General features: G+C 34.7%; 1 protein-coding gene across 2 annotated transcripts in view; it reads right to left on the minus strand.

The window, feature by feature from the left end:
* Positions 1–12,992, minus strand: part of aPKC (protein kinase C iota type) — a 207,005-nt gene extending 194,013 nt beyond the window's left edge. The window contains exons 1-3 of one of the 2 annotated variants that reach the window (XM_089632196.1): positions 12,855–12,992; positions 11,910–12,130; positions 8,412–8,532 (exon numbers count right to left, since the gene is read on the minus strand). In XM_089632196.1, coding sequence (XP_089488322.1) covers positions 8,412–8,532; positions 11,910–12,068 — 280 coding nt within the window. In that variant the 5' untranslated portion in view covers positions 12,069–12,130; positions 12,855–12,992. Of the gene's footprint in view, positions 1–700; positions 839–8,411; positions 8,533–11,909; positions 12,131–12,854 lie in introns of those variants that run through there. The other variant, XM_089632190.1, reaches the window with a different exon arrangement.
* Between the last annotated feature and the right edge of the window lie 1,293 nt (positions 12,993–14,285).

A 14,285-nucleotide genomic window follows, 5' to 3' on the forward strand; every position in this document is an offset into this window, starting at 1 on the left:
CTACTGAAATGTACTAAAAACGGGCTATATTTTTGGGTTCAAATATTGCATCTCCTAACATACCGTCCCAAAGATATACACATATTAAAATACATTGTTAACTATCCCGCAGCCAAGTGGGGGAGTAGGTAGTACCCAAAATGACTATCCTCCTTATATTAGCTAGAATAGTTGACATACCATTTTACGTATTTCTACATACAAGTTACCATTAATAATTAACTGAATAATTAGGAATTCTATAGTTAAAAAGCCCATTAGACAGATAAATACATGGGGTCGTCGAAAGACCCACTCCTATCAAGAGTTAATCGACCAGTCAATGTTTTTATGAGCACAGATATGAAGATACAACATTTTAGCTGTAAGTCAACGATATATTCACGCGTTAGTGCATAATTTGGTTATTATGATTTAATATTTTTTATTTTGAATAGTTTAAAAATAGTAACCAAAATTTGAAAAAAATATTTTATTTGCGTTCAAAAACTAACATTGAAAACACTTCTCTCATCCTACATAACATGAAAAACTAATCTTGAAATCGATATAAATTTATATTTTATCATAATTTAAACTTCTCAAAAAAAAACTTTTCGAGCTCAGGAAGATAGTTGAATTTCTAATTTTTGACATTGTGTCCAAGGTCTACAGAATTTGCGGTAAATGCAACAATAAGGCCATTGTTCAATGATTATACCGTTGCATCAACAAAATCAGCGTTTCCAATCATTTACTTCCAGACAAAAGTACACAACCACAAGAATGGACGCAGAACGATGACAAATAACAACCACGCCACCACTTGCAATTAATTCAATTTCACTTCATTCGTAACTGAACAGTAGAAGATAAACAGTATTTATCAATAAACACTTCAATTGCCTACACCACGATAGTATTAGAAAGCCGACGATTCGACACGCGATTTAGTTATAACTTAGTTTCGTTCAAATAACAATCAAATAAACTTTTCACACTATCAGCTCGAGGCGGCAAGCAAGTTTCGTATTTGTTCCCGGTTCGCGAATGTTTTCATAAGAGCATTAATGGAAACGGAAGCAGAACGAAAGTGTTCTAAATTCAAAACAGCACGTCATTTTTGACAGATGTCACTGCTACTCTTGGACAGAGAACAGCGGCGACAGACGCCCACCGGACCACTCCAACACTATCGGACGTCATCGACCGAATACAGTACCATTGGTAAGTGGTGAAGAAGTGACAGACAAATAGTACTGTTACAGTGTGCAGGGCGCACCATCCGCCTGTTTATTTATAATTATCTGCGTGACATTGCGCTGTTTCCTCCAAACATCAACCGGCGGCCGGCACGGTGTGTGGTGTGTGGTGCGGCGTGTAAGTACAAGCAGGTATTACGTTATTCCACTCAGTAAATACACACATTGTTCATAAACAAGTACCTGAACAAATAACAGTCTACCGTCTGAGTATTTCCCAATTTTCCGCTGTTCCACTTGATAAGGTTTGAAGAAGTCTCGGTACAAAGATGGCTCAATTCTTGATTTTCTTGTTTAGATTTTTTCCTTTACAAATCATTTGAGGCTTTTGATATTAAAAACAAAAATTACGTTGTTTGCTCGGTTCTGTCTGTTGAAAGATATCCAGGGAAAAAAATAAGGCTGAATAATTACACTACAAAACAAAAATAATGCTTGATAAAAGTAACAAACTACTGGTTAAAAGAAATATTTGGTTCATTTTTTTTCTTTTATATGTAATTGAATATACGAAAGAATTAAGATGGAGTTTTACAAATTAAACTTGATACCAATAAAAAAATAAACTTAAAAAATGGTGTCACAAATGTACACTTCGGGAAACCCCATGTCATGCGTCGGTTTCTAACAAAAGTTTTATTATTCTATAAACTGTTACATTTATGGTGAAATTACAACCCAATATAAAATTTGACGGCCTCCGAGGTCGAGGGGTAAGGCTCTCGACTAGCAATACGAAGGTCGCGGCTTCAAATCCGGGCGCGCGCATGAAAATTTTATTTGTTTAATTAGTGTAAATTTACAACTCATTCATGTTTCAGAGTGGAATATACTCTCAGTACCTGGTGTAAGACCACCATTCAGAATTAAAACTTTGCTTGAAATGGCTTTAGCCATGTTTGGTGACCGTATCTGAATATCCTTTCTCTTCCCCTCTCCACAACTTTAAGCCTCTAACATACCCTAATTGGGGATCCTATAGTCTCACTGGCTCCAGATGGTTGAGAGCAGTTGGGACTCTTGCGATATTTAAATTATAATAATATTGGACTGTTATATTTTTACACTATGCTACGGATGTATATATTTTCACCAAGGCTACGGATTGCACTCTGTGCACTCTAGACTAGATGGTACCTTGCACGAGTCTATCGCTATCCTTTTCATTTTCAAGAACAAATAGCATGCGCACTCTCTTTGTTTTAATGGACGGACAGCTGCTATGCTTTGTCCTCTTCTATCGCATGGGATGGTTGGTTGGGACCTCTCAGTCGCACACGAGAATTCGCGGCATGTTTTCAAAAAGTTTTAGTTTTCAAAATTCGACAACCGGAATTCGGGACTGATTTTTAGCAGGCAACCTTATACCATCGTGTTCATAATGAAATAATCTTTAATTTCATATAATTTTTATTCAATAATCAGACCGGTGCAAAATGCTTTTTCGATTTACCTGTTTATACATGGCAACCTGAGAGTTGTGACCGGAAAAGAGTAGGCAACCTAACGTTTGCATATTCTATGGGTTTCATACTTTCGATTGGTATAGAATTTGTATAATAATCAAACCGGTGAAATGTTTAAAAAAAAAAAAAAAATTATTATTAATTAATCATACCCTGGACTAAAATTTGCTAGGCAACCTATATGCAATATATTTATTGACATATTATATTAAATATAAAATACGTTTCATCAAATAAACATCTCGGTGACGGTCGTTCTTTAAGGGATCTTAGACTAAATTGTTTTATAATGGTTAGATTTATTATCATATACATATATTCGACAAAATGGTGACACTTTTATTAATTTTTATTATTGAGGAGAAAATAAATTTGATTGGGCAGTACGTAGTACCTCCAACCTAACAAATAAATATTTAGAAAATTAATAGCTTTCCATGGCGAAAGTAAGATAATGTGTGAATTTGAGCGATTGAAAAATTATTCATCTACTGGGGGCAAAATTTTAATTGCATTCACGAGAAATCCATTTATTATTAAAATGTTGTATCTATTGGAACCCAACGTACCTTAATGGCCTTTGAATTTATTTATTACTCCGCGTTTCCGAAATTCATTACCAATGGCGGATTAATAAAATTTCGCCATAGATAATGCCCGAATTACATTAAGGGCACGAATACAGTATGTATTAATGTAAGAAGGTACTTTATCCGACGAGAATTACTTATATTGAGTACATTAATTAATAATATGAAATGTAGATATGGGCCAATAGAAACGCTGGTCGTAAAGTAGGAAATCGGCAAACATTACGTGTTCCCTTTTCAAACGGGGAAGCTGAAGGGAACTTCGGCCACCATATATTTTTAATTCAACTCGGGATTCCGTTTTTTGCGAAGAATAAATTTAATTTAAGAGACAGACAGGTCTGATTGGGTAGGTACTTTCCGCTTGGGAAGTTCTGAAGTATGCAGGTACCTGTTTCCCCACATTTGACCACAGACTAATTTATTGTCATTGTTAATGATATTTTATTTTTTGTTTTCAAATCTTAAAAGGCCGCAAAAGTGCAGGTGATTTGTTTTTTAAATACATACATAGACATATGAATATTAGTAGACCTGCCCTAAGTGATTAAAAGCGTATTATCCCCACTCCCCATACCAGTTCCATTGGAGCCGGCTGTGCTCGCGTATGGCCTCAAGTGAAATTTGAAAACGTGACGTCATCATTCTTGTGCGAACTATGGTCGAGGCATCATCGGTTCATTTTACGAAATAACACGGCAAAATGTTGACTTGTGCTATGAAAACTTGTAAAAATAGATGTGAAAAAGAGAATAAACCCAATTGTCGTATTACATTCCATATATAAGCATTATTTTACTTTATTTTAAGCATATTCACATCGTATAATATGGATCAGTTGTAGAAATATATACTATCACATCGAGAAACGTCTGGACGCGAAACACAAAGCTGGTTGGTTGCTGGGAAGTAAATTATGAACATTTATAAAAGTGTCTTAACTAAATACTTAAACGAAATATTCGACTCTGAAAATAGAAGAAATTTTTTGCCGAATTTGGACTTCGCAAATTTGTTCATAACGTGGCGAGTAATTTGCGCTCCCATGTAAAAATGTCTATTCATTCAAAAGCAGATTTTACTTTTAAGAAGTAAATGGTGATATTATAATGCGAGATGCCTATTTACTGTCAGATTGATTGATTGACGAATCACAGTCAGCTTTACCCCCTTCGTTCTTCAACAGTTGATTTTACCCCTCGCCATTATCTTCTCGTCTATTAATTCCTATGTCTGTGAATACATATTAAAATGAGTACGAAACAATTTCTCACCGCCTTCGATGTAAATGTTTTTATAAAATCACTAGCTGACGTTTACCCGGCGTTGCTGGGGGTTATCTTTAGGAGTTAGACATAAACTATCGCAGACGTTTCTGTGGGCCTTTGTAAGATATTCCGTAGTACATTATTTTGATGTATCTCATAAGGTTGAGCCAGCTTTAGCAATATAAGCGCACGAAAATATTTTTTTACGACTTGATTACAAAACAACGACTTTTCTCTACTTTCTATAAATATAATATGCCTTTATAAACCTTCCGGAAGAAATTCTCTACATGATAGTGAAATCCTATCAAAATCCGTTGCGTAGTTTAGAAGAACAAACAGAAGCGGATAGCGACTTTATTTTATACTACAGGGTTTTCCAATAAGAGGTGTTATTTTGATATTCAATCGTAAAAGATCAATGGTTACGTTGCTTGTGTGGCACGTAGCGCCGTCTTGTTGAAAGTAAACGTTGTCCAGATCAATATCATCCAATTCCGGCCATAAAAAATCATTAATCATCTCTCGATAGCGCAATCCATTCACCGGAACTGTTGCTCCAGCCTCATTTTCGAAAAAGTAAGGTCCAATGACTCCGCCGGACCATAAACCGCACCAAACAGTCACACGTTGAGGATAGAGAGGCTTTTCAACAATAACTCTTGGGTTTTCCGAGCCCCAGATGCAACAATTTTGCTTGTTGACGAAGCCACCGAGGTGGAAATGGGCCTCATCACTCAAGATGATTTGCATTTGATTCACTCAAGTGAATTTTAATAATTTCAATGTGTTGTTAAAGCGTGTATCGTTCCATTTTTATTAATAGCGTAGTTTATACTTGTCAAATGTCAAAAAATGACAGCTTCAGAAGTAACATCTACCGAAATAGCGGGCTATTCAAAATAACACCTCTTGGAAAACCCTGTATTTAGAGATAAATTATGAAATAATTCACAAAAAAGGGGCAACATAATGCGTAACTACTGAAATATTATTTTCACTAATAAAAACTTCCAAGTCCGGTTATAAATACTTGGTGAAAATAAACATTTTTATTTGTGGAGGGGAGATCGCTCTACGATATGAATACTAAAATATAAAATTGCGATTGTAAAGATAACTAATACTAGATTGAGAATAAGCCAGCACAGTAACAGCAGGAATAATTTAAGATACCTACCTATGTACAAGTGAAATACCATTTGTCTTTGAGATGTGTGACCCAAGGTTTATCTTAAATCTGTAGGTATTCGAACAGAGAAAAATAAAGAAAATACAATAAAAACTAAGCCCTCAAAACGTCAGTGGAGTATAAATATACGCTCTACAAATGAATATTACAATTTTATTCAAAATTAAAATTCAACACACCCTTAAAAAGTGATATATAGTCATTAAAAGTAATGAAACAAAAACTAGGTTTAATAGTTACCTATGTAACCTATTTAACGAAGTTTTTGTTTCATCACTTTTCATGACTTAATATCACTTTTGTTAGGTGTGTTGAATTGTCATTTTGATGACATACCCGGTCACCGTGTACAACAATAATATATCGTACTAAGTAGGTACTAGATAAATCTAAATTGTATCTCACCACCGCCATCTTAATTGCGCAAGCCGTGCTGTAGACTGACTTTCAAAGAAAGAGAGACCTATTTACCGAAGACAAATTTAACTGTGAAGGCAGTAAATATACATAACTATTTTATTTTCAATGTACAGTATAACAAATAAATTATAATCGGTATTTTACACGGGTTCCAAAATAATTTATTTTATCGATATTTAATTTAGCAGAATAATTCATCAAATATTATGGTTTCATTTCATGTTCATAAATGCTTTCCTATAGTGTGAACATAATTCAAGTTTTTTTCATATTTATAAATACGTTTTTTTATGAGAATTCGCCCAACAGTCCCAACTGCTCCCGGCCGTCTGGAGCCAGTGGACTATGGCATCCCTAATCGGGGTAAGTTGTGAGGCTGAAGGTAGTGGGAAGGGGAAAAAGATGGGGAAGAGGAAGTTGAGGAAGTGCCTGGCTTTCAAATCTGGTCACCAAACACGGCCAAAGCCATTTCATGCAACGTTTCATTTCTGTATGGTGGTCTTACACCAGGGCGATACTGAAAGTATCTTCCACTCTGAAAATTGTTTTTACTTGAAAAATCATATTGTGAATATATTGAAGATAATTATTTTATTACATAATTCCACAAAAATAATGAAAAGCAGTTAAACATCAAAGATGATCTGAACTAACTAACTAACCATCACACCGTTTCCCGCAGGGGTAGGCAGAGAGGACGGACCGCCAAACAACTCTGTCTTGGCACACACTCCTTGCCTCATTCACATTCATACATACTCTTCTATTATTCTGACTCTTGACATGGCCCGACTCAAGTATCTGATTCACTTGGTCGTGCCATGTCTTCCTCGGGCGTCCCCGACCTCTGCTACCATTCACATTTGCATCGTATATTCTCCTTACACTCCTTTCTTCGCTCATTCGCTCTACGTGCCCAAACCATCTATGCGTCCCTTTCTTGATCTTACTCATTACGCTTACATCAGCCTTGCACTCTTTGCGGATCTCCACATTTCTCACACGATCATACATGGTTTTACCACAAGATGATCTGGCAATTAATAATTAGAAATTGTGGTTTTATTTCATATAATACATAAGACAATTTCTAATTATAACTTTAACAATCGTATTGCACGGCATACGAAAAACTTTTAGTGATAGATAAACATTATTTAAACTATGTTACTACAATTGTAAACACATTAAAAATATCTCACCATAATGTTTCTACATCAATACCAAGATATTTTTAACACTACGGAATACAAAATACTACAGAAAAGATGTGAAAAACGTAATATAAAAAATGGTTTAATTCATTCTAAATTCATGGTACAAATGGTCCAACGAAGTCCGAAACTGGTCTCTCTATCAGTGCATTTCCTACAGCACGGCTTGAGACATAAAGACGGATAAAGATGACGGTGATCACACTGATTAAGTTTTTTTGTGAAATATATGCAATTGTTTTGAAAATCATATCTCCTCGGTATCTTGTACGTGTTGTTAAAAAATACATAAAACTGCATAGATGGTGTAATTTCAACAATATACCTTTAGGTAATAATAATGATGTTCGGATAATTTCTATAGCTCCATTTTGATGACAAAATTACCTCAAGGGTGCTTTACAACTTAATTTAATTGATTACGTAGCCTAATGAGTAGCTTGCATTATGTTTTTTTCAATTCAAGGAATTTCTAAGGTATTCAGATTATTTTTAAACATTTTTAAAACTGTAGAATAAACGAGCTTCAGCAACAACTCCAAAGTGAAAGATGAGGTTCAACGCTTCCTCAATGACATGGCGGCGAGCTGGTACGAAGTGAGTATACAAAAATTGCCACAGCACTTACAAAAATGCATCGACCGAAATGACGACTATGTAGAAATTAGATAAATTTTCAAGTATTAAATGATGAAAAAATTATAAAAAAATTATTTTTTGTTTGTATTTCCAAACACACTATACACTATATTTTGTACAATTTGTGGATTTCTTGAGGAAAATTTGCGAAGAGAGAACTACTTCTTACAAGCTAGTATCTTTATTTTTATTTAAGATAAATCAAGGTATACGGAAAACTTGTGAGACGGAAGAAAATGAGGAATGGAAAGGAGAAATCAGGATAGGAAAAACTGAAAAAATTCTGTTCACACTTTATGGTACTATAAAATATTATTATTATAATACATACATAAACAGAATGGATAATTTTATGAAGAGGTATGGTATATAAAGACTCACCGTGAATGGTGAGCTCCGTGTCCCGGTTGAGTTCGTAGAGCCGCAGCGCCTCGTCCAGCTCCAGCTGCGTGGAGATGGTGCATGGGTCCCCCTCTTCGTCAACCCACTTCATGGTGAACACCTGGAAATGTAGACTTTCATCAATACGAGGGTAGTCCCGACCTCTCTTGTTGGCGGTCGTTGTTTGGAATAAAAATCTTGTGGTTGAAAGTACCAGCCTTATGTAGCTTAACACACATCGGCTGAGAAAGGTAGTTTTACCCGTTCGGTCGAATGATACTTAACAGGGGGAAGGGTAGTTCTACCTTTTACGCCACCCACATTTCAATGGCAGAAAAGATGGAATTATTCAATGTTTTTTATATGTATATTATATAGCAATCTCTTTGCAAAGGTCCCAACTTTATGTACATAATTATCAAATCGTAATGCAAGTCTTCTTTTTATATTTATCTTCGTGCCTTTCGTTTACGTAGGTATTTCAACAAAAGGATAGTATATTATTTGTTATTGTAATAATTCAATTCCTGGAATGAGGGTTTTTATGACCGTGAAACCCGATTTGAATCTCTATCTCTGTTCCGCCCCACTCAACTTCTATGTGCAAGCGAGTGAGAGATGTAGGGCGTATTTAAAGAATGCGGATATGGGCAAATACCGGTAGGAGGACCGTAATATAAAAGATATAGAGATTTAAAACAAATTAAAGAAATTCGAGCGGGACCTTCATTTTCGCCCGAAGACAGCGTAGCGCCAGTGCAAAAAATACCCGTCAGAAATGTGTTAAGTTCAAAATCTGAAGATGCTATTTATGTTGTTTTTGTTTGACAGCCATCAATAGTGAAGGCCAGTGAACGCTCTCAGTGATTTGAGCATGGAAAAAATTCTTCTTCGAGGGAAAAGGGCATCAGAGGTAAAACACTTGGAGAATCTTGGCTGTCTCGTAAAAAATCCTCGCAAAAAATAATGCATAGTAATATAATGTACGCCATAATATTTCTTACTACTCTCAGATGAATTTATGGCCTGCACCACAGATCAAGAAAGAGATAGTTATGCCATAAAGCAAAATCTGGGTATCATTTCGACGACCTAGAGGCAAACATTAACAAAAATTTAACATTCTTATTCAAAATACTTAACTCTAAATTCGACTGTTGTGAACTCCTGCAACTTATAAATATAAATACACCCACAGTAACAACACGACAAAATACAATATTCTACAGCAGCACACATAAGCGTAACTACATTGCCCACTCTCCGATACAACGACTTCACACCATGGGAAATCATTACTTGGGTGATGTTGACATATTCAATACCAACTTGGCAAGTTTTGTGGATCATTTAAAACATTTATTTCAACAATACTCCTAAATACATCATGTAAACCTAAAAATAGCTGTAATTTTCTGTTTTTGTTTCTTGTGTTTGTATGACTTGTTGCATAGCTTTTATGAAATGTAATTTTATTCTTACTTTTTATGTTTCAAAGTATCTGTCAAATTAAAATTATACTACCAACCATGTAAAAGCCCTCTGGGCGTTAAATAAATAAATAAATAAACCACGTGCCAATCATTTTGTCACCCGGAGGGTTCCAGCATTTCTTAAATAAACCACAATATTTGTTGTATTCTGTCTGCCATCAAGAACTCTTCGAATAACGGAGACCCTGCGCAGAAAAATAAAGTTCTTTAAAGTAAGGTAACGATTTGCGGCGCAGTCTATTGCGAACTTTTCTGAGCAGGATCTGAATGTTCGTTTTTAAACAACCACCTGATATGTACTCTCAAATTGGTTTGCATAGTGACGCAAAAATGAGTAAGGTGAGTAAATTATAGCACATTTGTAAAAGTGTCTAACTATTTACTGTAACAAAATATTTGATTTTGGAATGTCACCCATTGTGGGATTCTCAAGTACGTTTATTACGAAGCGAGCAATGCACGTGCCATTGTAAAAAGGACTAGTAATTCGTAAACAGATTTTATTTTCGAATATTAAATAGTGATAAAAATGACAATGCGAGTTGCCTGTAAACTCGGGATCCATTTACTGACAAACCATTTAAAGGGAGATGCACACGCCACCTCCCCGCTCCGAGCAACTTGATTTATTACCCTCACCCTTAAGGGCTGGCTATGCAGCATGGGACAATCCAGTGTCCTATAATTCTCTATTTGTTACAAAAAGGAAGATAATAAAACACTTATTATTATTATGGTGGTCAGGGGCACTTAAGTAAAAATTGTAATTAAATATGCGCAAAAATAAATAAACAATTATAATATTCATAGATTCAAATTAAAGTATGTTAAGTAACCTTTTGGCTAAAATGAGTAAAGAATGCAGACCTATACATAGTAAGAGTGTAAATTTATTATTGTGTAAAAGATTTTATCTTATCTTTAGCTATTTCAGTTATTATTTGCTTCCATTATTTGTTTTAAGTCAAGGTTTTAGTTACTAATAAAGAAAACTGTACATCAGTCATTGACAAAAATATAAAGATGCTTTACGTTCATACTAATCGAACAAAAAATATAGCACAATCCTCTTTCTAGATGCAAAGCGAATAATGAAACGTCTAAGAAAAGAATAGCAACAATGTACGAATAGAAGAGAGAACTACATATCAGCCTTCATAGCAAACAGTGGAAGGCATTAGAAAGGAATAGCCATTCAAAGAATATGCGTTACGAGTGAAACAGCTATGGTATTATGAACGCCCCTCGTTTTTGTATTAGTCTATCCGGACATAAGTTGCAGGCTTCTTAGGTGCCCCACTGAAGGACGAGCATGACGTCACAGGCAAGCGATGAGCATTTTTTGTATGGATGTCCACTGGATAAATACCCTAAGCCCATAAAGTAGTAAATCTCAAGTACGAACTAGGTAAATGAAACCATGCACATTGTCACAATAACATATCTTGTCTTCTAATTCATCTAAGACTTCAGAACTTAACTAATAAAGGTTCTATAATATGAATCAACTGTTAACTATATTTACAGAACTAAAGAAACAAGGAATGCAAGGATGGAACTATGGTCGTAAATTTCAGATCATTAGAATGTACGGACAAATCTTCAATCATCTCTCATGAATAATGAAGAATATTAGAAGAAACGCTAGATGTATGTAATTGCGCAATATTTAAAGAAATTAAAAATAACATGATTTTATTATTTATTTAAAATCTGTGCATGTTAATTGACAAAGTAGCACACAATGTCCTATGTACTAGAAGTTCACCTGTGTGGTGGAGGACATCGTTTTGATTTTGGAGATAGGTGCCAGTGGCGGTCAGTGACTTTGCAGTGGGCTAGAGTAGTAAGATTGAAAAATACAACATTATTGATGTATTTTTCAATCTTACCAAAGGTAAGTAAGTCTGAAAAGTCACAGACTGCACTGGTGTACCCAATAACTTAAATTTAAAAGTGTGTAAGTTCTGTCTCATATTGCACAGATTTTGAGAGTAAATAATACCTGATCGGGTGTAAAGCGGCAAATGGCTATCATCTCTTGGCACAGATTCTGGAGAGTTACATTGTGGTTGATGTATGTTATCATAATCTCCCCATTGTAGGCAGTCTTCACTCGAATGTCATTTGTATTATTGTCTTGGTTTACAAGCTGCGTAGGCATCTTGGTGGCTTATTCTAAACTGCCAACGTAAAGCTGCAAGGCGCCTTCAGGCACAGTCAAAACTGAAAGAAACAGCAGAAAATATTAATATTGTATACTTAGACCAACAATATCTATATTGTATAAGATCAAAGTGCTTGCTTTTGACGTTAAGAAATACTTTAAATGCCTCCATTTTTATAAAATGTAGAAGACAGTGATGGCCTATTTTACCAATCAATTTGTATGTATATTTGTCAATGAACTAGCTTAGGTTAGGATTGTTTCAGATGCTACAAAATGGTAATCCGGTTAGGAATTTAATCAAAACAAACCGCAGTAATTAATCTATATTTTCGGTGTATCAGACTTGTGCACATTTAATGAAAGTTGCATTAGTTCATTTGTGTAATATTTTGGAATACAGAATTTGTGCAGTTCAGAAATCTCTCCACAAAGAATGCAGGAGTACGTGTTTTCAAGTTAACAATCTAGTGTAACGATTTGATAAATAAAGTTAACATTGTCAAATCTAATACATGTAACTTGTCATAATAATGGCAAACGTACATTATTACCTTTATCTGTAATGCCAATTATCATTATCGTCATAAATTTAATAGAATAACAGACATAACTTTTAAGGAATAGAAAATGCATAACCTTAGTTGGTCTTACAAGAGGTAGTAACGGATTGTGAATCATAATGCACGGAAACCACCTGAAGAAATTCCAATGTTTGTGATGACAGTTGAAAATAAAATTAAAAACTGAGTATTTTGCTAAATACTAAATTTCATTACTTACATTTGTAACAGAAAAATATTTCGTATTAACTCCCAGCGAAATAACTCTACAAAATAATATTGTACACATACAGGAATGTCAATAAAACACAAAACAAACTAATTTTGACGTAAACGCAAAGAGCAAGAAGTGGCAAAACCATGGCAAAACGCTAATGCATAGAAAAAAGACATAAATATCGAAGGGCTAGTAGCGAAGAGGGATATTTCACCAGTCGCCTGCCAGATTCGCAATAATCTTCGAGGAAAACCATAGAAAATGTCGAAAACGGTTGTTATTGAAGATCATTTTTCAATAAAATCACAATTTTTAAATGTTGCCAGAAAAAAATAATTTTTAGTATGAACAAGTTTTGTGTATGAAACTTTCTGTTGTGGTTGGTTCTAATCATGAGCGGCCGCTACACTACTCGCTTCGACGCTTCGACGAAGTTAGCCGAAGTTCGAAGTGCGTGCCCACACACTCGTGCAACTTCGCGAGTAACTCAGTCCAACCAGTCAGTGATTGGTTTATTTATGCCGTGACGCTTCGAGTCCTTTGACTCGGGCGCATTTACCGACAACAATCGGAAGTCGGGCGAAGCGAAGCGAAGTTGCCCGAAGCGAAGCGAAGTTCGTGCCCACACTATCGTATTCGGTCAACTTCGATCAACTTCGCGAGTAGTGTAGCTGGGCTAATGGAACTAAAAAGCCCTGAACGGAGCCGTTCAAAAAAATGCATGAAAAATGCAAAAAACTTCTTGAATTTTTAGTGACGGATCCCATTATTTATCTCATCAAATACCCCAAAAAATTAATAATCAAAGGTCTTTATAACTGCATTAACGACACAAAAAATTAAATAATAATAGTGCATTGTGCACCACTTTGCATACAAATCATTTCAAGAATTCGTCATAAAAGTTACTCTTCCAGAGTTTTTGAGGTCCATAGATCTAATGTATTTTTTTTTATTTTACGATTGAAAGATTGTTCACAGTTCACACTAAAAAAATTTATCATGTTCCCAAGTTTATAAGATGCAAAATTTTTTATGAGCGGTTATAATGACTGATCAGCGAAGAATGGGCAAAATCTTTATCTTGCCAATATAAATAAAATGCTGCAATAGTGGAGTGACAATATTTTGTAGTTTATTTATTTATTCAATAAAAATTTATTTTATCTTATGTTATTTGAACAAACTAAATAATTGTAATAAATAAATTTAAAAAAAAATGCTTTATTCGATCACTAAGAGGTGGAAAAATCGTTTGTTACTATTTTTACAAACCTTACTTAATTTTTTTGTACACCCATTTTTTTACAATTTTACGGATAGTTTTTATAAGATAAAAGCCTACATAAAATAGATTTATGTAGTAATTAATATTTATAATCATTATGCGAGATTGTGCAAATTGAAAATAATAAATTTTATGGACAAACATTT

Source organism: Hesperophylax consimilis, chromosome 1, assembly GCF_061612785.1.
Source record: "Hesperophylax consimilis isolate HC1 chromosome 1, BYU_Hcon_1.0, whole genome shotgun sequence".
NCBI lineage: Eukaryota > Metazoa > Arthropoda > Insecta > Trichoptera > Limnephilidae > Hesperophylax > Hesperophylax consimilis.